The sequence below is a fragment of the Saccostrea echinata genome, unplaced genomic scaffold (assembly GCF_033153115.1).
Source record: "Saccostrea echinata isolate AGI-Se365-2 ecotype Australia unplaced genomic scaffold, CSIRO_AGI_Sech_v1 ptg000054l, whole genome shotgun sequence".
Lineage (NCBI taxonomy): Eukaryota > Metazoa > Mollusca > Bivalvia > Ostreida > Ostreidae > Saccostrea > Saccostrea echinata.
Window position 1 is genome coordinate 61,108,756 of NW_026889803.1, and position 25,259 is coordinate 61,134,014.

A 25,259-nucleotide genomic window follows, 5' to 3' on the forward strand; every position below is an offset into this window, starting at 1 on the left:
ACAACATACCAAATATCAACATTTCCCGCTAACTATTACTTAACATTCTGATTTATCAGCGTGTATTTTTTCAATAAATCAATTGCAGCTAAAAGAAAGATCCCCCCCCCCCCAAAAAAAAAAAAAAAACCAACCAAAAAAAAAAACAAAAAAAAAACTGCTCACTTCTTTGTAAAGATAATTATAAGTCATTGTGCAGCTTTTGGAAAAAAATATCTTGTATTATAAGGCAGCACAGATCTGGAGGATCACGGATCTACTATATACCAAAATATGTTGAAAATGGTTCAGACATTCCAGAGAAAAAACTGAAAATGTCCAAAAGTCAACATACGTTGGACGACGACGGATAAAAACAGATAGAAATATGTCCCCAGGTGACTCAGGTGAAGATTGTTTTCTTAACATCGCCAATTGTCAGTTTTGTTTACTTTGTTTATTTTTTAAATCTTTAGATTTTTTAAAGATAATATGTACGTATCTATTCTATGTTTCAAGACTGCCATTATTTAAAGTAAATCATGTGTAGAGAATCAACAAATCAAAACAAGAAGGCTTAAAACAGGTCCCATTTTTTGGTTGCCATTTTGTTCTGTTATCCATGTATGATTCTTTGAAGATCTTCCATGACCTCTTTGTATCGGCTTCCCCAAACACAAAGAACTAATTCCGACAGCTTGTGATCTTTTTTCTCTAAATAAAGAAATATAATTGCTACTAAGCAGTTTATGTTTCACCACATTTATATATTATTTTATTTCATTAGTTTTATTATGCTAACTTACTCTCGTTCGCAAGAAAATCAATTCTCATTTCTCAGCATTAAAGGAGACTGGGTATACTTGTTATAGAAGGGAAACGACTACATCATAATTGTATAATTTTATCATAGATGATAACTAAGGGAGGGTTACCTAATTTTTTTTCTGGATTCAAATTATTAAAGACTTCTGTAGAGACCACAAGCTGGAGAGACTCCACGAAAGGTAGATTCACAAACCATTCCACCACTGTGCTGTATGTGTCCAGGAGAGCTATATCTAAAATCAAAAACCAAGAAAGTAGTCTCGTATACACTCTCCTTGATAGGAGTCTGGTTGTTAACCGATTTCAGGTTCAAGTTGAGTCAAATTTAACTCCATGTATAAATTCACACATTACAGAGATGAGAAAAAATATGTACTACGAGCAAAACATGTAGTTTGTGTAATCTGTGTAGTTAAATGTAGTATTATTTTGTAATGTGAATTATAAATAAATATTGCCATTTTGGTGTGAAAATAGAAAAAAGTATGATTCGAGAGAAAGTTCAAGGTATTCATAAAGCACTAACTGATGATATCACGTGGTAAAGAGCTTGATAATGATGTTCTTTTTTAAACCTTATAGTAATTTTCATATTTTTATTGGTTGCAATGAAAACACCGGACTTATTATTAAAAGTACATGGCATGCTGAAATAAATGTAAACCTCTTGTTTCCAAAAATAGAACAACATTTAAATAATACTTCTAATGCAGTAATAGATACTAAAAGATACCACTGAGTCTGACACATCTGTTTCATTTTTGGATATTTTAATAGAAAAAGACGTTAATGGTAATCTAACAACTAAGTTTTATGATAAAAGTGATGACTTTAACTTTTCAATCGTCAACTTCCCTTACTTATGCAGCAATATACCCGCATCACCTGCATATGAACTTTATATCTCTCAGTTTATTCGATACGCAAGAGCATGCTCTAAGTAAAAACAATTTCTAAAACGAGGTAAGTTATTGACAAACAAGTTGATGAAACAAGAATATCCACAGTCTCGTTTAAAGTCGTCATTTCGTAAGTTTCGTCACCTTTTAAGTTTTAGAGGTCCGTGTTTGCTATGCTCCAAAATTTGTATTGTTTAATGGATTTTTGAGCTTGAATACTGTTCGTTATCTCCATATACATGTATTTCATCAATCAGATCAATCGGCAAATCCCTGATTTTATCGCATAATAGATCAAAACCTTATACATTTACGTGAAATGTGGAGATAACGAACAGTATTCAAGCTCATAGTCAATTTAAACAATACAAATCGGGAGCAGAGCAAACAAAGACCTACAAAAACATCAGAGGTGGGATCACGTGCCATGGTGGAGTAAGCATCCCATGCCGATCGGCCACCCCCGCCATGTGTTCCTTATCATGGACGGGTAAACGGAAAAATCCGTAGAAATTGCAGTGTGTAAATAATGGCCTGACAATTAATATGAAAAACGTCAGTCGGCATTATACCCAATGATAAATTGTATTGGCTGATAAGGTCATTGTATCGACCATAAGATTTGCAAAATGATTTCTTCAAACGAGATAGTTGATACATGTATCCTTGTTTCATCAACTTGTGTAATAGCTTGCTTCGTTTTAAAATTTATCGTACGAATCAACTAAGAGAAATATGCAGGTGATAAGGGTATACATAAGTAAGGGAAGTTGTCGATTGAAAAGTTGAAATCATCACGTTTATCATTAAGTTTTGTTGTTAGGTTACCATTAACGTTTTTTTTTCTAGTAAAATATCCAAATATGACACAGATGTATCAGACTCTGTGGTGCCTTTTAATTCAAGCTCACTGGGATATATCGAGTCGACATATGAAGGAATGTGTACTGTATACAGGGAAATTTTCGCCTCCTTCGCCATTCTCACAGATGGGCAAATTTAAAACGGGATGAATTCAAAGAACACAGTATAATTTCTTAAACAGAAGTGTGAGTCGGCGAATTTAAAACAGGGCAAAATGCTTGGAAGTGTGAAAGAGCGAAAATAACACGGGGCATAAATAACCCTGTATACAGTAACTATTGTTATTTGATATTACGTCGTCGATATATCTAAATGTTGAGGTGAAGGCCACAGCAAGTGTTTTCTTCTTTTCATGTATAAAATTTGGAATAAATTCTGTTTTATATGAATATAAAGATAGGTCTAATAATGGTTCGCAGTTGGTACCCATGGGAATTCCAACAGATTGTTGGAGGACTTGGTCTCAAAAAACTACACAGATATTGTCAATCAGAAACTCGAGCATCTCTTAAATATCAGCTTCAGAGTACCTATATGTACAATTAGAATGTTATGCAAGTTAACAACGATACTCAGTTTGATTGATCGATAAAAATGTAAGCAAATCTATGGTTGGGAAAGAGGAAAAGTCCATTTAAATCTCCCGGAACTTCATCTTGAGATGAGATTGGTTCCCCGATATCGTTTTACGGGCGCAAGCGCCCTGAAAAACTAACATGTAATTTCAAGAGGCAGCGACTGGATTCAAAGACAGAGAACCAGTGCTTATTATAAGATGAACTCATTCCGAGGTACACCTCAGGATAGAGAGTCTTCACCAATCACAGAGCATCAACATTTCTAATCATTTAATCACCTTATAGGTTGGTGCGATAAAATCATTAACCTCATCATATTATGTTATAGTTGTATAATAAAAAAAAAGAGGCAGAGGAAATCCAAGCTACATATCTGCTTTGAATATGGTGTTATTTCCTGAAAAATCCTTACAGTAATGACCATCGATCGATATTGTATTGAATTAATAAGTAAAACAAATTTTCTCTGACTTCTGAAGTTTAAAACTAAAAGTAGAGACCCATAGGTCACAACGCTCACCTGAGTCACTTTGGCCCTGCTGTACTGCATCAGATTTTTTTTCCCAATATACATGTATTCTATGTAAAATTTTGATCGCCTTTTGTGACCCTACCCTATACATAGGGACCGTGATTTGGACAAAAATGATTCTGCACTAGCATGCTTCCACATCAATATGATGCATCATAGCTTTTTTTATTCTTAAGAGATTTAAAGATTTTTCCCTATATAATCCCTATTGTGGTCCCACCCTATCTACACTATATCCAAGAAAGCTTCCACAGAAGTTTCAGCTTTTCTGTCCCAATAGTTCTTTTTTTACCCCTACATATTTTTGCCTTTTTTGACTATCTCCCGTTAGAAGGGGACTTGGGCCTTCATTTTAACAATTTAGAATCCCCTCAACCCAGGAAAGCTTTGTACCAGTTTTGGTCGATATTTTCCCAGTGGTTCTTGAATAGAAGTGGAAAATGTGAAAAGTTTTCAGACGGGTGATCAGAAAAGCTCCCTTGAGTTTTCAGCTCAGGTGAGCTAAAAAGTGAATATTAAATGATCATTAGCATATTCATTACTCTGAGTAAAATGAATAAGAAAAAAATGTTGATAAATTGTTTATATCTACCTTTAATATCTACTAACACCGATGTAAATCTATGTTTGTTTACTGTGTCCTTCAAGACAGCTATTCCTTCGTCCAATTCGCTTTGACTTCCCACACTTATCAAATTCACACTGAGTCGACATTGATAACCGAACCCTGAACAGGTAATATAAATAAAATACTACTTTACTGTGATGGTAATCATGAATTGTAACAATTCAGGGTACGTTTAAGAAAGTGGTTTTTTTTTTTTAAATTTTTGTTTTCAGATGCAAACTCCGTGTACTTTGAAAAATAAAAGAAAGGAATTGTAGTTACCTTTCACTGCAGCGTTTTGAACAAATACAAAATATGCCTCTACAATTTTAACGCTAGGTGTTCCTAGCAAAGCTTTTTCAGGCCATATCTGCACTGTAAGCCTTCTTGCGGGTATCCATATTTCTTTGTAGGTTTTTTTTATGAAGTCATCTATAAAGAGAAAACATCAGTAACCACTTTTTTTCCCACTTTTTTGCGTTTTATATACTTTTGGTGTAAAATGGCAAGATAACACCCATTTCTATAAACCACGATCTCAGAATAATAGCCCATATACAAGGAATGTAAAGGAATATGGGATTTTATCTCAGTGATACAAGGCAATTTTTTATATTACGTATGTGCCTCGCGGAATTGTCCGGGCTGGCATACCAGGCCCCAGGATCATAAAACATCTTAAGCTTAAGTCAAAATCTTTATGTTGTACTAAAATGTTGTAGTAGTCAAGCAGACCAAAACTGGAATATTCTTCAACATTGCTTTACAAAAGTCTTGTTATCTGCAAATTTAGAAAATAATTCAATAATAAATAAACATTTCATAAGCGATTGAAAATTTGACTTAAGTCTAAGTCTGTTGCATGATTCTGGAGTCAGATTCCTTTACTAGATACGTTACAGTGACTATATATACTAAGGTTCGAAACGTAGTTTCCTTATTAATCTAGCAGATGAACACATTGGTAGGTTGGTTCAGAAAATTTTTAAATTTTGTGTTGTTATTTTTAAAACCCACCCTCCCACCGCAGCCTTATGCAGTTCACTGTTGAAAATTATAGGTGTGTTTTTAATATCATGATACAGCCGTGTCTTTGCATTATATTTTTCAAGAAATATGATGCCTGTAACACAATGTTTATCCACCACATCGCGGTGCAACAATAGATATATTTCTAACAGGATAGTGCCATGAAGATGATGGTAGTGCGTTATCGTCAACCTCACCTCAAATGGACGAGGTTATGTTGTTAACTCGTATAATTATTGTGGCGCAATTGGCGCATTTCCTTTTATTGTAAACACTATAATAAATCGAATTTCAACATTGAAATTCCCCGAGTATGTTCATGGGATATTGGCCCATTTAACAATTATTGCTCAATTAATATTGTATTGATTAAACATTGATGACATTGTTAATCAACAAAAGAGTTATTTCTAATAACACCTCAGATAAATACCTTCTTCTAGTTTTATATACTGACGGTGGGCTTCCATAACATGACCAAATGTCTATTAAAAAATAAAATAATTTGTTTGCATAAAATGTTAAAATGAGCACAGATTTATGATACACCAATATATAGTTCTTAAAGAAACTCTTAAGGTTTCCTGACGTCAAAATTTATATAGCGAGTAATTCTTTTTTTTAAATAAAAAATAACTGAAACTATATGTCATTTGAAAGCTTGTTAAATTTACAAATATCTAAATATCATAACTAAAATTCATTTGTTTTTTTTTATTAAAAAAAATTTAAGGTTTATTGCAACCATTCCACTAAGTGGTCATTTTGCCTCAATCTTAATTCATGAATGAATGTAAAAAAATAAATCATAAATAAAAAAATAAATAAGCCTTTTGATACAAAAGTTACATTTACTTACACTTCCAGATTACAAATTCATAAGCCTAATTTAACATTATGATATCTCTTAATAATTTATATCTTTTTAAAGTAACCAGATCGATATAAAACAATCTGAGAGATAGGGAAGCCTAGCCAATGTAGAGCAATTGAACCTATTTTGTCTTACATGTTTTATACCATTTGTTCGATCATTGTTTACTACGAAGTACTCCCTTGACAAACAATGCTGATGAAACAAGGATATCAACAGTCTCGTTTGAAGTCATCATTTTGCAAGTTTTACGGTTGATACAATGACTTTGTCAGCACATACAACCTATCATTAAGTCAAATGTTGACTGAAGTTTTTCATACTAATTGTTAGGCCATAACGTATAGACTGAACTGTCTACGGATTTTTCTGGGGTTTTATTTCCGATCATGACAATTGACAAGGAGTACACGGCGGATGCGACCGGTCGGCATGGGATGCTTACTCCTCCATGGCACCTGATCCCACCTCTAAATTTTGAGTTCCGTGTTTGCTCTGCTCCAAATTTGTATCGTTTCATTGGACTTTCGAGATTGAATATTATTCGTTATCTTCATATTTTATTCTTCCTAATACATAGCGCTCACGGGGTGTGTGAGACCGGTCGACAGGAGATGCTTACTCTTTCTAGACACCTGCCGGTGTTTCCAGATTGGTGTTTTTAGGCTGTTTACTGTTTTGTTTACTGGATTTATGAGATTGATCGCTGTTCCCTATCTTCACCTTAGACATTCAGTATGATATTTAAGAGAACGAACAGTGATCGATGTCAAAAAACATACAAACAAAACAAAATCATGAACAGGGCATAAAAACGGACCTCTGGAAATGCCAGAGGTGGGATTAGGTGTCTACGAGGAGTAAGCTTCCCCTGTCGACCGGTAAAAGAATCAAGCACACTAACTCTCGATTCCCGCCTACATTTTACAGTTTGGCCATTACAACTTGCTTGAATGCAAAGATGAGTTCATTATTAATTGATATTTTTTAAACCAGTGTCATAAACTTAATTGATCTTATTTACGACTCGGGGGGGGGGGGGTGAAAATCTTATCCATTGAAATCAGGCTTCAAAACATCGACAGATTGGAAATGGACAAATGACCTTTAAATCCTTCCGTATATGTCTAACATATGTCCCCCCGAGAAACAACAAAAGCTTTAGTCTGAGTTTGTGAAATAACAATTTGTAAAACCCATAAAAAGGAATTCTTGTTTCACGGGAGGGGGAGGGGAAAGGTTCTTTTAAAAATATTTTCTGTTTTTAGTTGATTTCTATAGTGAAAAAAGCAATATGTACATAAATTAAAGAGTTATCTCTCTTTGCTTTCGTATAAATTGAGTTTTGTTTTATGAAAATTCACATGAATAACTATGTAAATATGAAAAGACATTCCAATATGTTAATTTTTTTTCTTTGACTTGGAGGTAGGCGGCATAACAATACTATCGTTCGCAGTTCTTTAGGTCTTTATTTAATAAAGGTAGAAAAACCTAGCATTTGGACCTGAGGTATGACAACAGCAAAAAACAAAATAATTATCCCTGGTTTAGTCTTTTTGTGTCAAGTTTAATTACAATTGGATAAAACCTGTACAAGGAATAGCCTTTTGAAATAATTCTTCGAAATTTTTATTTTTAGTTACCAAGACAACGCCGTTTGTAAATATCAAACAGATTTACAGTATAATGTGTCTTAGGTAAGACTATTTGTGTACCAAGTTTTATTTAAATCAGACCAAAACTAAAGTAGGACAAGAGGCGTTTTGAAAGAATTTCATAGAAATTTCTATTTTTAGAAACCATGGCAACCCTGTTCATCAAAAACAGATAGAAAATTATGTGTCTTAGTATATACTACTATAATACAATACCAAGTTATTTTGAAATCGGACTTAAACTGTAGAACAAGTAGCTTTGTGAAAGAATTTCACAGAAATTTCTAATTTAATAACCATTGCAATTCCCTGCATCGAAATCCTACCTAAATTAAACACTTCAATTAATGCATCTTACGTGTTTACATATTGTATCCTGATCATGAACCAGAAATAGGACTTTTTCTATCTTTGTGTCGGGATTTTCTCGTCCGTATGCCCTCACCACATTAAACATTTTCATAGCAACCTGAAAGTAAGGATAGCCTAACCTCCCTGTTCCCAGTGCAGGAAAAGCAATGCTTGTGTAATTATCTTTTTCCATCTCTTTCAGGCAGATTAACATTAATGATGTTAATATCTGTAATGACAAAATAAATACATTTTGTAAGGCCTTACATTTGACATGTCGTATAAAAGGAATAAATTCTTTATTACACATCAACTGGCATGAAAATTACCCGCAAAGAGATCTTGCATACCGGAACCCACTCAGAATATAGAGCTACGTGGTATATTTTTCTACAAGAGAGGCGTCCAGAAGACGTTTTACAAATGTCTCCGTAAGACAGCTTGCCCCTTTTCTTTATTTCATTGCATTCGTCTTGGATGGCTTTTCCTCCAAGTCTAAGAATTTGTGTCGAGATAAACCCTCTGTCCATGGCAAGATCAGGATTGCTTGAATTGACAAAAACGTCTACCTAGTACACAGTGCAGACTAGTTTATGAAATGATTTATGAAATATTTAACAAAAAATCTGTGGAAAATTTCCATGATGATATTTTATACTGCAACTAAAAATTTAAAATGCCAAACCTTCTTCGCGACATTTTCTATGGAATCAGTACTTATTTCTATTGAAATGGGTATTGCTTGATCTGAAATTACGAAAAAATCAAGATCAATGGATATATTAAAATGAATAACAATTACAGAAGGCAAAAAACTACATGAAAAAAGTAAAACATGCACAGTTACATTTTAAGTCAATAATCAAAACAGATAATTAAGCATCAATCACTAAACCTGAAATCAAATCCTCTGGAACCAGTAATTTTTCCGAAAAGCACGAAAATTTCACCCCACGAAAATAACTGATTTTATAGTAATGTATTTACTTATTTTGATCATTTGTATATTAATGTGATATTAAAGTTACAAACCTTGAGAAAGGTCATTAATATTGATTCCAGAGAGTTTCACAGTCTGAAACATTTTCTTATCCATAAATTTCTCTATGCAATCCTTCATATTACATAATTTTTCGTCCATTTTAAGTTCTGTAGGAATGCACAACTCGAGAAATAACCTCTCTTGAATTCTCCCCTTTTTTGCTTTCCTCGAAAAATATTCTACAAAACGTTTTATAAGAATTGTTTCTGAACCCGTAAGAGGCACACATACACTGGCAATATTCCGGATTTCCATTTTCTTGTAGACATGCCTCGGAATTTCGGTGATTTCTTTGTAATTTGCCTCAACATGAAGGAATTCTTTGCATGTTGCATCAAAAGGCTTCTGTTTATCTTCATTGAACCAACCTTAAAATGATTTTGTATATAATGCGTGGAAATAATTCTTTTAATGAACTGTAAATTTAAATGATATATACAATTTCAATCTGAAAAATTAACGTAAATTATCAGCTACACCGATTGCTGGATATATACATCAATAATCTTCTAAGGTAAATTCTTTTCAACATAATTTCCAATATCAAAATAGATAATCTTTCTACATTACTTGTTTCACAATTCTTAAAAGTTAATTTATGCACTTTTAAATGAATTCATGTCAACTATATACCTATAGTATATTCTTTTTCAGAAGTCCCATCTTTCTTTTCAAGGCCACATGGGATCCATTTCAGAAGTGCATCGCAACTAGTATTTGTTGCATTTCCATAAGACAGTATTATTACCAAATGTCTGTGAATCCAACAAAATACATAGAGAGGTTCCTGGTCCATGTAGCGATGATAACGAACCAAACAAGTCTTGGAAGTTTGTTCTTCATGTATAAACTTATCTAAATCCGCTTTACTTACATTCAGACTGTTTGAGATTCTTTTACTGTCTCTGGGGATTTTGGAAATCAGAGTACAAATGTTTCTTAGCATGAATTGTTTTTCATCAAAGTATCTTATTAAGATTTCGCCGCTCTCCGACAGTCGAATATTTAATGTTGGAACAATCATCTGCAATGCATCAAATTCTTTCTTTAGTGAACTTGGTAATTCTATTGTGTTAACTAGCTCCAAATCACCTTTTGTTGATTCTTTGGAAGGACCTTTATCTGTGGACGGGTCTGTCTCTGAAACTGTTGGTTCCTTGTAGCTTTTTGGGAGTGGTTCATCCTGAACTTTATCTGCATTGCTCACGATATTCTGTTTAAAATACCCATTATATTTAGATCTGTCGGTAAATGTAACGAATGGCAATCAATCAATATGCAATTCTCAAGATTTGAAATACAAAACTATTTTGAAATACATCTGCTTCTCTTTCTTGTTCATTATCCTCGCCAGAAAGGAAATCAGATACATTTGTGCAATCATCAACGCTTTTATTGTCAATCACAAACGACATTTTGGATATTCGTTAATCTAAAATAAAAAGGATAAATAAATAATTACTGTATCTTTTTTATATACATGTAATTTCATATTAATTAATTCAGATCTTCATTACTTCTGTTAAAAAGCATATTCATAACTACGTGTATATGTATTTTATTGCATCAATAGTGTTATACTAATGTATAAACCAAAAGTTCAAACAATTATTTTGTATGGTAGACATAACTTTAAGTTTCATCTGAAGACGTGTCCACTTTTCTATTAAAAAATAGCAAATTCTAAATGAAGACAATGAGCAAACATAAATAAGACAATAAGCAGAAAAAAACGCAATAACCTAAGACTCTTTTGATCTACTTATCATTCAATATGTTAGATTAACGCGTAGACCTAGGCCCATGGTAACTTTTTACCTCTTTGTATATTTGATTAAACAATCCAGGTCTTTATGATTTATAAGCAAATTTTAAGTAGCATTTAAATAAGCTTTTAAATGATATGCTGTCAGCGTGAACGTGAAACATTATTACATTATTATGCAATGACCTCTGTAATATTTTCTGATAGTAAGACTTAGATTTTCAAAATAAAAGTTTGAGTGTATTTACAAAATATATTTGTTGCCATGCCCCTCCCCCAGTTCAAAATGAACCTTAGAAAGCTGTAATAGGTAAACATTCAGGAGAAATTTCCAATCTGCTGAAAGGATGTGTGTCTTCTGAAATAAACACCTGAAAAATATGGATTGACATTGAAAAAAACATACTATTATCTAGAAATGTTAGATTCAGCATATTTTCTTACCTGGCAAAGTTAAACACGTTAAATGTACATGTGATAGTTGTTAAAGATAAGATAAAAATATTTATATTAATGCAATAAGTATTTTGATAGCCCAGTTACCCATTAAATTGCATATTTCTTTCCATAATCCTCTCATCACTAGAACACCATATCTTATCCTCTTTCAATGAATAAAAAGTCTGTAAAACAGTTTGTCGTGTGTTGCCACCTTTATGACGTTTAATAATTTGATTGAAACTCTCAAAAGTATTATTAACAATGGCATATAATTTTAGCAGACACAAAATATAAATATGAGAAATAAACCAATTTCGTAAAGGGAGATAATCCAAATTTCCAGTAATTACAACTTAGACTTAACAGAAAAATCATGAAAATGGGTCTGAAAACGCTTAAAATATAAAATTACAACCAAAAAAAACTTAAATTTATATATGTGATAAAATTAAGACCCACTGTACAAACTGCATACCACATACATTTATAAGTCATCAAAGCAGTACATTTTCTCTTATTCTTTAAGAGGGACCAACCGTGTGGATATAGTCTGAAGGCACACAGCAGACTCCTTACTCTTCATCACAAATTCCGGACCGGCTGCCTTTGCTATGGCCCTTTCTACCCCTGCAGCATGGGCGAGGTGTTCGTTGACAGCATTTAACATACACGCTATCAATTCTTTTTTGATGTCTCCACAGTTACACATGCTGATAAATGTAAAGAAGAATTCCTTTTTCAAGATTTTGTCAAGAAAATTGTAAAAAGGCGCAATGATCAGCTTTCGGAACCTATCTAGTATTATGAGGCTTGGACAATCAAGGATCCAAACATGAGCAAAAATGACGATGCTCCACTAGTCAGAGGCAGGGAGAAATACAAAATAAAATTATTATGCATCACACAGTACGATTCCTTCTATTTGTTTGCTAACACTGTGAATACAAATTCTGGTGTTTAACAATGAAAAAGATCAATAATTAAATTCACCAAATAGAAACTTTTCAATTCACCAAATAGAAAATTTTCAACTTAATTTGAATTCTTTTTAATTTATAGCCAAAAGGAAAGAAAAAAAGAAAACAGTTTTCAGAAAATTTAATTTATTTCAATACTTTTCAACGAAGACCGTAAATCTTCTGAAGAAAAGGTTCTGGTAGTGGAAGGCCGTTTCCTAGCTCCTTAACTAGTTTTTAATTATTTTCAAATGGATGTTTCTTGAATACCACGCATTGGAAATTTAAATTAGCCAAAGAACCAGAGATTCCGCATGTCCTCTCTGTGTAAATGTGGCTACTTTGAAAAAGAAATATTTGGTCTATTGTTTGATCGATGTTCGCGTCTAGGTGTACTGTTAAAAGTTCCTCACATTCACACTGGCACATTATCGGCTTGAAAGATTTCCTACATTATTTATGTGATTGTTGCAACCATACGAAAATGTAGTGCCTTGTTTCCTTATCAAGTATTCTTCTCGTTGTCTACAGAATGGAGTACTTCAAGAGGGACTATTATTTGGATGATATTATTTTTCTAAAATTGTAACCCTCATTGAAAGAATAGAGAGGTCAGGCGTATTGAAATGTTTATAAAGATGCAGATGATCCCAAGTATTTGTTTCAGCCCTATGCCTCGACTTTCTCTTTTTGAGTAAACCCTTTGTTTCCCCGATATAAATCAGTCCGGAAAGAGTACGTTCAATTCCATGAACAGTGTTTGAAGTTTTACAACGCAAATTTTCACCCGTTATAGTATAAAATGTTTGTTCAGTTTGGTTGCTATTAAACAATGTACTTTTTATCAAAATATCAAAAGTTTTACAATTTCTAGTAAATACAATACAATCTGATCGTTAAGTCGAATGTTGACTGGCGTTTTCATAAAAAAAAAATTAAATCATTTTTTCACACTGCATTGTCTAAGGATTTTGTCCGATCATGACAAAGAACACACGACGGATGTGACCATCGACAGGAAATGCTTACTCCTCCATGGCATCCAATCCCAACTTTTGATGTTTTTAGAGGCCCGTGTTTACTCTGCTCCCAATTTGTATTATCCAATAGACTATTGAGCTTGATTACTTTAATTTCCTTATTTTCATATTTCATTCTTTCTAAATATTTTGTTGAGCAGTACTGTACAGTTTTTCCTTCACAGCTGTTAATGTTTTCGTAATTAAAGAAAGAGGCTTAGTAGAACATTTATTAGAACTTGCTTTGTATCTTTGTTTGTAAGCGTTTTTGTGAAATAAAGTATAAGTATGGGTATTCAATTTCAATTTGGTTGTTAGGAATATTAAAAATATTTAAAATTGAAATATTATTTTTGAAGAAATACCACTTTAGAAAGGGAACTATAAGTTGAATTACAACTTGCAGAATTAAATACAAGTTCCTCTAAAATGCATTTGTTTTTATGAAACTTACAAAGACTTTGTTGTTACCTGCTTTGTCAGCAAGAACTAATGCATCTTGATCGTGTAATTTAATTCTTTTTCACTTTCGAATTATTGAAAACAGAAGGATATATTGTTTCATATTGCTCCTCAACGGTTTAACACGAGATTTCAACATCAATCTTATACTTGAACTCCATTCTGACATTCATATTTTGTCCATCGTCTGGCAAAATCTTCCAGAGAATTTATAATGTTTATGAAATTTTGTCGCCACTTGAAAGATCGGGGTTCCCTAAATGTTAACCCGTTTAAAGTGAGTGATTTTAAGTCCTCATTGTTAATTATATTCAAGTTACTAGTAATGACGTGTCCAGTAGGACTATATATTCTGATGTACGGAGAAGAGGAACATGAATACGTTGAAGGATCATGTTTCAAATGTTCAATATCTAGGCACTATGGATTTTTGTAATTAAAAAAATTGAAAGGAATAGTCGATGGATATAATGCGAAATACAAGGCGTTGACTTCATCTTGGATATGGTGGAATACAAGACTGAACCCTTATTTGATTAAGAATATTAATACTGTTCATGGCGTCATTTAATTTTTAGAAACAAACGATTTGTTGAGAATTCTTGTCTTCCGTAAAACTTGACGGCTTACAAATGATTGTATACATCCATAATCATAGAATAAAGCCGTTATAATCTTTGTACGGAGACCTACTTGCCGTCAAACTAGAAACGGTTATTCTTGTTGACCAGGGAGTGACCTAAAATGAAGGAAAAGGTAAAGATCATAAAGATATGCATGCGACATCATCATCAATAGGAGTTAACGCCCTTGGTGATCACAGTATCCCACAGATTTTTTAAGGCTACTTATTAAGAGTTAAGACTTCTTCGTAAAGGGGTAGATTCAAGACATGAAGATCATGTTCAAGTCGACAATGGGGACAATTCTGTCAGACCCTGCCTGCAGTAAGACCCCTGAGGATATTCGACCCCACTTAGAGAAATCCTTCATGTTATCCAGTGTAAATGGCCAATCTCTAAAAGAGATGGGGAAAACCAGGTTCAATTTTTTGATTTCTAGTGACTCGAAAAAAAACACCACAGAGTGTGAAATACCTGATTGATATCTTTCATATCTGGATACTAGTATTTTATTAGACATACGATTGCAAATTAACAACTATACCCTAAACTAAACTTTTCCGAGTCCCATGTTTGCTAGACTTTCAACTGGATTTTAGAGCTTGAATACTGATCTCTACGATATATGAAACATATACTGTAAAAGCTTCCTTATCCGAAACCTGCCCCCCGACTTTAACTTTCAATCCCGTTTTACTATTTCTCCATGTATTTTACACTGTGCAACCCGAATGTCTTGTCTATTCCAACTCCAACTTTTGTTTTCCAAGTGCATAAAATAAAATGTTCTTGAAAATGTTGAAAATAAATAAATTGTCCTTCACTTTGATAATTTTTTTAAAATAAAAACGACTTTTACTAATCCCCCCTCCGAAAGATAATTTTTCGAGTGTGGGCAGGTTTCCTTTTTTGGTCAACTCTTTCCAGGGGAGAAAGAGTATAAATAATCTGTCCTTTTTCATCTTGTTGAAATAAATATTCTGTCCAGACAGGGCATGGAAATAAATTATCTGCCTTGGCAACTCGAAAAAATAACCCTCTCCCAAATCGAATGGTAGTCCCCTTAAATCAAATAAGAGTTCAAGGGCATCCTCTAATGCTTTACCTTTTAATCTTTAGTGGACATAAACCAAACTATAAAAAAGACCATATGATTAGTTTTTGATTGTTTTCTATAAACGATATTTGGTGGTCGTTTTCTTTTATAGCTTTCAATATGCTTCATTTATGATATATTTATAGTTATGCAAGTTTTGTATGAAAATTACGTCTCCACGAACCAATAAAATTTTGATTGCACACGAATGCAAATCCTCATAAAATAAAATGATACCATAGTGATTTATTGCATCAATTAATAAGCTTCATACCAATCAATGTAGTCTAAATTGTAACAGCTATTTTGAGTAAATTAGACAGCATAACCATAATTTGTTAAATGTCATTTGTTCATAGTGTATTGCTCAACAAATTCAATAGTATATATTTTGGAATCAAAAAAATGCAACATTTGATATGATTGAATAAATGACATACATTCACAAAGATAGGGAGACAATTTTGCCATCGTCACCCGTTTCCAATGCAGGGACTGTGGCAGGTATTTCGAGTCAAACAAAATATAGAAAAAAAGTGATACACAAAATAATACAAGAAAAAAGTAACATAACCTATCGAAATATTTCAACAAGGAAAGCTTGAATGCAATCACAAGTACTGAAAAGAGATATGTGTTATACTCCCACACGTAAATTTATAATAATGGTAGATTGATATAGAACATATGTTGCTCATATCTCAAATTGAAAAAGCATTTTTCCTGTTGTAACAAATTAAAGTTTCTCATCTGGCCTTCAATATCCAATAACTATAGTGCTTTAGGATGAAAGATTTCATCTTAATGTCTGAAAAAAAAATCAATAGTTTTTTTTATAATAATACTTTACATAAAAAAAACGTCAGAATTACTCAAGCTGTTTGAAAATAATTTTACTCTGAAAAGTCTTGAATATCCTAAAGTAAAACAGAACATAAACTATATTATTGTGAGTTAACAGATTCTACTTAAAGATAAAATACTTGGAAAATGACTTTACCTTTCTGCATAATTGAAATTAGAAAAACATGCGTGTGAAAATAATGGCTTAACAATTTGTATGAAAGACGTCAGTCTACATCCGACTTAACTATATATTGTATTTGCAAATTTGGTCATTGCATCGAGCATAAAATTTACGAAATGTTGACTTTAAACGAGACTGTTAATATTCTTATATCATCAACGTATTTGTCAATATACTGCCTCGTTTTAGATATTGTAGAACATGCTTAAGTTCCATGAGATATGTAAAATCAACGCATGAAACGTACTCATTAAAACAGTCTTTGAATTCCTGAGTAAAATTGCACAATATGATCATAGTAATAAGTAATTCATCAATGAAAGAATTGAAAATAAATAAGCTATCCTACATTTCGATTAAAAAAATAACAATTAGCTTTTACTGATGCCCCCCTCCCCCTGAAATATATTTTACGAGTTTTTTCCAGAGAAGAAGGAACATAAATAATCGGTCCCTTTTAATCTTGTTGAAATTAAGGATTCTGTCCTGACAGGGCATGAACATAAATTATCTCTCTTTTCGACTCGATCCCTCCTCCCCCCCCCCCCCAAAAAAAAAAAAAAATCAGAGTAGGTCTTTTACATCAAATTTAGGTTCTAAGCTATCCTCTAATGCTTTTAAATCTTTAATTAGTAGACATATTTAAAAAAGACCATATCATTAGTTTTGATTTTGTTATCGTTATCTATACATAATATTTGGTGATCGTTTTGTTTTTTATAGTTTATTATATGCTTCATTTATGATATATTTATAGTTATGCAAGTTTTATACGAAAATTAAGTCTCCATGAACCAATAAAATTTTGATTGCACACGAATGCAAATCCTCATAAAATAAAATGATTCCATGGTAATTTATTGCATCAATTAATCAGTTTCATACTAATTAATGTACTCTAAATTTTAACAGCCAGAATCGGAGCTATTTTGAGTAAATTAGAATCATAAATTTAATTTGTAAAATGCCATTTGTTCATAAAGTGTATTGCTAAAAAATTCAATAATATATGTTTGGAAATTTGAAAAAATGGATCATTTGATATGATTGAATAAATGGCATAGATTCACAAAGACAGGGAGAAATATTATGCCATGCGTCACCCGTCCTCAACCCAAGGACTGTGGCAGGTATGTCGAGTCAAAAAATATTTTAAAAAATAATATACAAAATAATACAAGAAAAAGTAACATAACCAATTAAAACGTTTCCACAAGGAAAGCTTGAATGCAATCACAAGTATTGAAAAGAAAAATGTAATGAAAGTCCATTCCACATGTGAATTTATAAATATTATAGATTGATACTGTAAAAGTTCTTCTCATATCTCCGATTAAAAAGCATTTTTCATTTGTAACAAATTAATGTTCCTGATCTGGCCTTCAATATCCAATAACTATAGTGCTTTAGGATGAAAGATTTCATTTTAATGTCTGAAAAAAAAAATCAATAGGTTTCTTGTTGATAAAAGTAGTGTACATTAAAAAAAAACACCAGAATTACTCAAACTGTTAGAAAAAGAATTTACTAAGATATGTCTTAAATATGCTATAAAAATGAATATAAACTATTGTGTTTTAACAGATTCTGTTTAAAGATAAAACACTTGAAAAATGACTTTACTTTTCTGCATAATTGAAAGTAGGAAAATCATTAGTCATTCTTATAAATATTTTTATGAAATTTTGTTTAAATCCAGGTAAACAAGTTTAGAGTCAGGGATCATTTCCTTTTTTCCATGAAATGTAAAGGTATCAAATGCTCAACATTCTCAAAAATCCATTTAAACACTACATTATGAGCAGACCAAACAAGAACCTCTGAACACAGAGCTGGAATCAGGTACCATGGAGGATTAAACATCCCCTGCCAACTGGTCGTGTACACCCGCCTTGTGCTCCTTGTCATGATCCTATGTACTGAAAAATCTAGGCAATTTAGTATGAAAAGAATGACGTAACAACTGTATGAAAGACGTCAATCAACATTCGATTCAACTACAGATTGTATTTGCAAATATGCTCATTGCATCGAGCATAGATTTTTTCTATATATGATTTTTATTTATAGTTATAGTTATATATATATATATATATATATATATATATATATATATATATATATATATATATATATATATATATATATATATAGATAGATAGATAGATAGATATAGATATATAGATAGATAAATCCAAGAAAAATCACAGTGGTCGGTGGTTAATATGAAAAAAATTTAAAGATATAAAAACACAGAGAACGAGTAAAACATAAGCGCTTTCATTTCTTCTTCATGATGTTGTACAATATAAACATATTGTAAAACATATTGTAAAACATCATGAAGAAGAAATGAAAGCGCTTATGTTTTACTCTTTCTCTGTGTTTTTATATGTTTGAATATTTTTCATATATATATATATATATATATATATATATATATATATATATATATATATATATATATATATATATATATATATATATATATATATATATATATATATATATATATATATATATTTCATATTTTGTTTATTCATTAAAACACCTTACAAAAGTGTACATGTTTCATTTAAGAAAAAGGTCAAGTAGTGTTTTTCAGAAAAATTAACTTGTGTATTGACTGTGTCATTACACCAATGTCATAAGTCAATCTTGAATGCAAGTGGAAAGAGCTATATTTCTGGTGAGAGATCGTTGCTACTCTTAACATTATTCTTTCATCCTGAAAATATATACCGACAGTTTAAACTTCAAAAAAATTATAAATCATATTCGGGCTTTTTCAAAGTAAGTAAATTTTGTTTCGTTTCTACAAGTCTAATGAACAAAGTTTCGTATTTTCAAACCAAGTGAGCACATGACAGCATCCTTTTAGATAATTCAGGGCTTGGAGGATAAAATTCCAACGAGACGCCGATTGGAGAATTTTGAAAATCAATAAAACAACAAACGTGTATAAATTTGATAACGAACATCATCAAATATGATTGAGAAAATTCAATTCATGCAATGGGGTTTTGTTAAGAATGCTTGTAGTCTTGAATTTCCGAATAAAGTATTTTTTCGATTCCAACAAAGATGTTAAAAATTAACGTATTATGGACATTACTTATGAACTATCTTCTTCAACAGAAAGGTGCAACGACCTCTAATGTGAATCACCGAAGTCAGAATGAGGAAAATTTTGTCTTCAATTCAACTCACGTAATATTACAAAGTATACTTCTGTGTGGGACTGGGATTGTATGCGATAAGTCTATTCTGACGACTCTGGATATTCCGAATGATTCAATAACTTTAACTAATTGTCCAGAATGTTCCTGTTCGAAATACTGCGTTTATGGCTTCGATTTTCCTTGCTGTCCAGATATGTTCTTCAGAGACGGATTTCTGGAATGCAGAAACACGCACGTTCTGGATTCAATTTACTCGGAATCATTTTTTATGATTGCGTCGTGTCCAGGTGGTACAAACACTGATTTGTCATCAAACTGCTCGAAACTTCGAACAGAAGTAGATCACCTACAACATCCACCCGTGGGAAGCAGAGAAACCGGAATTACTTATCTAAACAAATTTTGCGCTCTTTGTCATAATGATACTAATTACAAACAATGGGGTGTAACTTTTCAATGCCCTTTGGCCATGGATTTCAATTATTATTCGTCATACAAAGACATATTTGATATAGCCAAGACCAGATCATGCGGCATCAGATTTCTAACCTCTAATGCCATAATATGTGATACAAGTAATTTTGACAAAATTGCATCTTGTAATGTGACGGGGTCTTGGAGGTTGTACGATAAGCAAATAGATTTGTCCTGTCGACTTAGCGGATATTATGCCCCTATAGGAGTATTTAAAAATATATTTTGCAAAATGTGTAATCCCCCTCATTATGAAGAACGTGCTGTTCTAAAGAGATGCCAACATCCTAGCTTATTTAAAAATGCGTGTTTAAATCAACCACAACTAGAAGCTTCTTTTCCTCACAAGAATTACTTTTGCTTAGCTTGTTATCATGGCGATAACAATAATGAATTCTACACTGATGTAAAGTTTTCTTATGTCAAGGAGTCCTATCAGGGTAATCTATATGAATTTACCATTGGGTTTGAATACATCAAAGAACATATTCAACAATATATTCAAAAGCTTCGGGCAATGTCGATCATTCAAAGGAACATTTCTTCAGGTCCACCAATTAAGTCATCAACTTCGATAGAAATGATATTCTTACCTTCAGATAGATATACTTGTGTACCGACATCAAATGATGAAACTACTGTTTTGGATCCACCAACTGAATATCAAACAGACATCCAATACTCTATTAACGTTACCAATTTAGTTTACACGAGCTTTGCTTTGTCCAGGAATGGTGCATGTACACCGTGGCTATTACCAAGCTTTACGTTGCCTTTACAAAAGAACTGTTCCTGCACTGTAGGATGCACGACGAATTGCTGTGACGATTTTGCAATGAAACAAAAATGGAGATGTATCAGTGATCGTTACCCTGGAAGTCAAAATGGTTCGGAGAAAGACTTTCGTGCGATTGGTGGATGCCAGCAAACATCAGAATACGAAGACTTCTGTATGGGTGGAAATTATTCTCACTTTTATCACATGTTCCCTGTGAGTCTAACACGTGACAACAAAGAGACTTATGCCAATGTGTTTTGTTACATTTGTGGGAGAATCTTAGATGGTGAGATTGATAACTATGCCAATTACATCATAGATGTACGTCCATGGCCGTTAAAAGTTACTTGTCCGACCTTTGTAAATCATCGACATTTTCAATCTTTACAGCAGCTGATAAGTTATCTGAAGGAGAAGTCTTGTGAGATGGGTTTCCAGCCACCTGTAAACGCAGAAAAGTGTAGTGACGTGTGCAGTGCTAGAATATCTTCATGTAACGTGTCTGGTACGTGGAATGCATATAACGAAGATGTATTGAAGGCATGTGAAAACGCAGACGTCTTAACATTTCATCCTGTTAAATCTGGCTCAGTTGTCTATAAAAATAGATTCTGTCTGATTTGTAACCCCATTGAAACACACATTTCTCAAAACAATCAATCCTGCACAGCAACACAAAATTTAAGTCTGATCAAGGCTTGTTTGCAATTTCCAAATATTCATGTTTGTTCTGGATATAGAAACAGTTTCTGTGAAATGTGTAATGATGTTAACATTTCTAAGTGTGGCGATGTTGTTACCAGAGAGATCAGTCCTACCACCACCCCCTGGACGACAACAGCTCCACCATATCATTGGTCGTTCAGATCCTCTTTCTCTATATCTGCGTATGATCAGCCCGACAACATTCCTGTTGAAGACAAATACACTAATTGTTTACCAAACCAGATGTATGATAGCAGCCAGGTAAGGTTCTCCGATTTACAGAATTGTAAATTGTAATTTTTTTTAAATTTTAAGAGGTCTTGAAAATAAATTGACGGTATATTTTAAAAATCCTCTTGTAAAGAACCACACATCCAGAAAAGACTAAATTTTAGCCAAACCAGATGTATGATAGCAGCCAGGTAAGGTTCTACCGTTTTGTAGAATTTTAAGTTTGAAAGTATTTCAGGGTTGCGATTTTTTTACCTAATTTGGTAGAGAGTCGCTGTAGTTTATAGAAACCAGGTAACATTCACGAAATCTAAGTCCTTAAAAACATCTGAAATTAAGATACCTAAATCTCATCACCCCTTCTACTTCCTGAAAAATATCTATAATAACCCCAAATAACATCAACCAATCAAAGTCTTTTACAATATCTTCAGATATCTCTATCGATTCTTCCAATTGATGTCTTGAATTCCATCTAATATTATCTCATTCATTTATACCAAAGATCTACACAGTATCTAATTTCAAATATGTAAAAGTCAAAAAATATGTAAGATCTCAATCATATCACACAATAAAAGCCTTGAACAATAACATATTCTGGTCGATACCAGAGAACTTTGAATCATCCATTCAAAGTTCCTAACTTTATCATTTATTCAGTCATCTCAATTACATCAAATAAATGAATCCTAAACTATATATGATATTCAGATATCAAAGTTCTACACAATATTTTATATTTAAATATTTCAATTGCGTCATCATAGGTAATAAACAATATATGATATTCAGATAACTCAGATGAAATACTAATGAAGTGAGTGTTATAAAATTCTTTCTTTTCATAACTATTCCATGGCCGTAGGAACAGGGTGTGGGCATGGAGGTCGTCCCCTCCCCCCAAAGAAAATTTTGCTGGTATATAATATAGTATAGAAACATCGCTAACTTTTACTTGCGTCCCCTCAATAATAGTCTGTATTTTTATTTTGTTTTTTGGATTGTCAAGGAATTTGGATATTGCTTGGTATCCCAAGTTATAAATTTTTGGTTTTGCTCCACAACTTGAATTGTTTCCTACGAGCCTGCATTTACATGTAAACATAATGACAGATTGTAATCCAAAAATGTTTATTCCAACACAGATAACAAATCATACATTTTAAATTTAGAATTCTGATAATTTGACGGCATCTTCTAAAAATGCACAGAACCAGAAAAGATTAAACTTATCTGAACCTCGGTGATAGCATGCGGCCACAAAAGCTTTAAGGGAATCAAAGTTTTACATTGGAATTTATAGGGAATATATCTAAAAATCTTTTAAAGAATAACAAGTTAATGATTAGTCATAAAAATATACAAGCATCCTCATGTAATGCAGATTCAAGTTGTTTGAGTCATTCTCTCTATCCCCCTTCCCGGTTAGTTAAAAGAAATCTTCAACCTGACTAGAAAGTATGGAGTTTATCATTCATTTTAATATTTAATATACAAGCCACTTGAGATACTGGAAATTTAAATTAATTCAAATCATGCCCTCTGGAGGTATGGTGTGGGTACAATAAGAGATTAAAGTTTTACCTTGAAATACATAGCAACAATCCTTAAAAACATTCTTCTCAAGAACATCATGGCCATGATTAGTGATATTTTAAATATGCAAGTATTCTCAGGCAGTGCAGATTCAGTTTGCTAAAGACATAGCCCCTGGAGGTGGGGTAGGATCACAATAAGGGATCAGGGTTTTACATTGTATACATAGGAAAAAACTATTTTTAAATCTTCTCAATAACAACAGGGCCATGATGAGTAATTTTGATTTGCAAAATTTTGGATAGTGCAGATTCAAGTTTGTTCAAATCATGGCCCCTTGTAGTAGGTTGGGCATCAAAAAGGGAACAAAGTTTTACATGGGAATAATACAGTGTAATATATGTTAAAATTTTCTTCTTAAAGAGAACAGAGCCATGATTAGCGGTATTGATATGCAAGCATACTCAGGTACTGCAGAATCAACTTTGTCCAAATCATGGATACTATTCACCAAGTATGATACATGCATCTTCTTTTCGGCAACCTCGTATAATTTTAATTCATTACCTAATAATTATTTGTTTCTAATTCATAAAATTATTATAGGATATTGATTTTTGCTTTTTCCTTTACAGCAATCATGTAGAAATCTGACTTGCTTTCCTGGGAAAATACCACTGAACGACAAGTGCGTAGCCTTATTAACAGCTACTAGTGACTTACGATACACTCTACCAATCAAAATCCAGCTAATAATGCTAACATTTACCAACGCCACAGTCAAGGAATTGATGATGAAATTAAGGTCATTTATAGAAACAACAATTACTCCTTCGATAGATCAGTACGTTAACATTGAAGACTTTATTTTAATGACCTCGTCTAAGTGCACCGCTGAGAACATTAGACGTGGTGAATTGCTGTTATATTTACAATTATTTTTTGGCAGAAATGTTATTCGAGATAATATAGAAGAACAGCTTATACAATTTTCTAAAATGTCTGTAAATTGGACTCTCTCGGACGATGTTGTTGTTAATGTAAAACTTTCCAGAAGTGAAGATGCCCTTATGTTGCCTTATACAGCGTGGAGAGTTCACAAAAAGACACAGTGCATTATTTCATCCAATAAGAAGAACTGCGGTCCTGGCGTGTTCAAAAATGTTCTAGTTAGCCCTCTATTGACGTGCAAACAAATTGAGTTGAAAGACAATGAATTTGGGGTTACCTGGACAAAACTTCGACCCAAGTTTGCATATTTAGGACTGTCTCTATCTTCTTATCACTTCAAAGCTGATGACACTATTAAATTAAGGGTATGTGCCTCTGACATATCAATCTATAAAGAGAAATTGAAAGAAATGGATTTGCTTGAGGAAGGTCTTCCATTGTCTTTGCTAACACTGAGTTGTGTGTGTATTTCTCTTTTTTTCTTGCTTATAACATTTACAACATATTGTTTATTTCCGAGCCTGAGAACACTTCCCGGAATTAACAATATGATCTTGGTGTTTTTTCTGTTTTTAGCACAAGTTTTGTTGATTGTCAGACCATTTTTTCATTCTACAAGTATGGTTATAATGTCAGTTTTATCCCATTTATCTTGGCTCTTGCTGTTCTTCTGGCTTCAGGTTTGCTCTTTTCACATGTTCCGTGTCTTCAGACAAGATCGTCGTACCGAAAATTCAGATAGATATATTAGAAAAACAATTACCAAGTA

At 32.6% G+C, this 25,259-nt stretch overlaps 1 protein-coding gene across 1 annotated transcript; it reads right to left on the reverse strand.

Annotated features, from left to right (window-relative positions):
• Positions 1-595: 595 nt before the first annotated feature.
• LOC133205077 (uncharacterized) lies at positions 596-12,156 on the reverse strand. Its single transcript, XM_061340816.1, has 11 exons — positions 11,984-12,156; positions 9,875-10,482; positions 9,232-9,609; positions 8,885-8,946; positions 8,529-8,768; positions 8,207-8,428; positions 5,750-5,801; positions 4,570-4,719; positions 4,273-4,407; positions 915-1,040; positions 596-693 (listed from the first exon to the last, which is right to left on the reverse strand). The coding sequence occupies exons 1-11, from the start codon at positions 12,154-12,156 to the stop codon at positions 596-598; spliced, it is 2,244 nt and encodes a 747-aa protein (XP_061196800.1).
• Between the last annotated feature and the right edge of the window lie 13,103 nt (positions 12,157-25,259).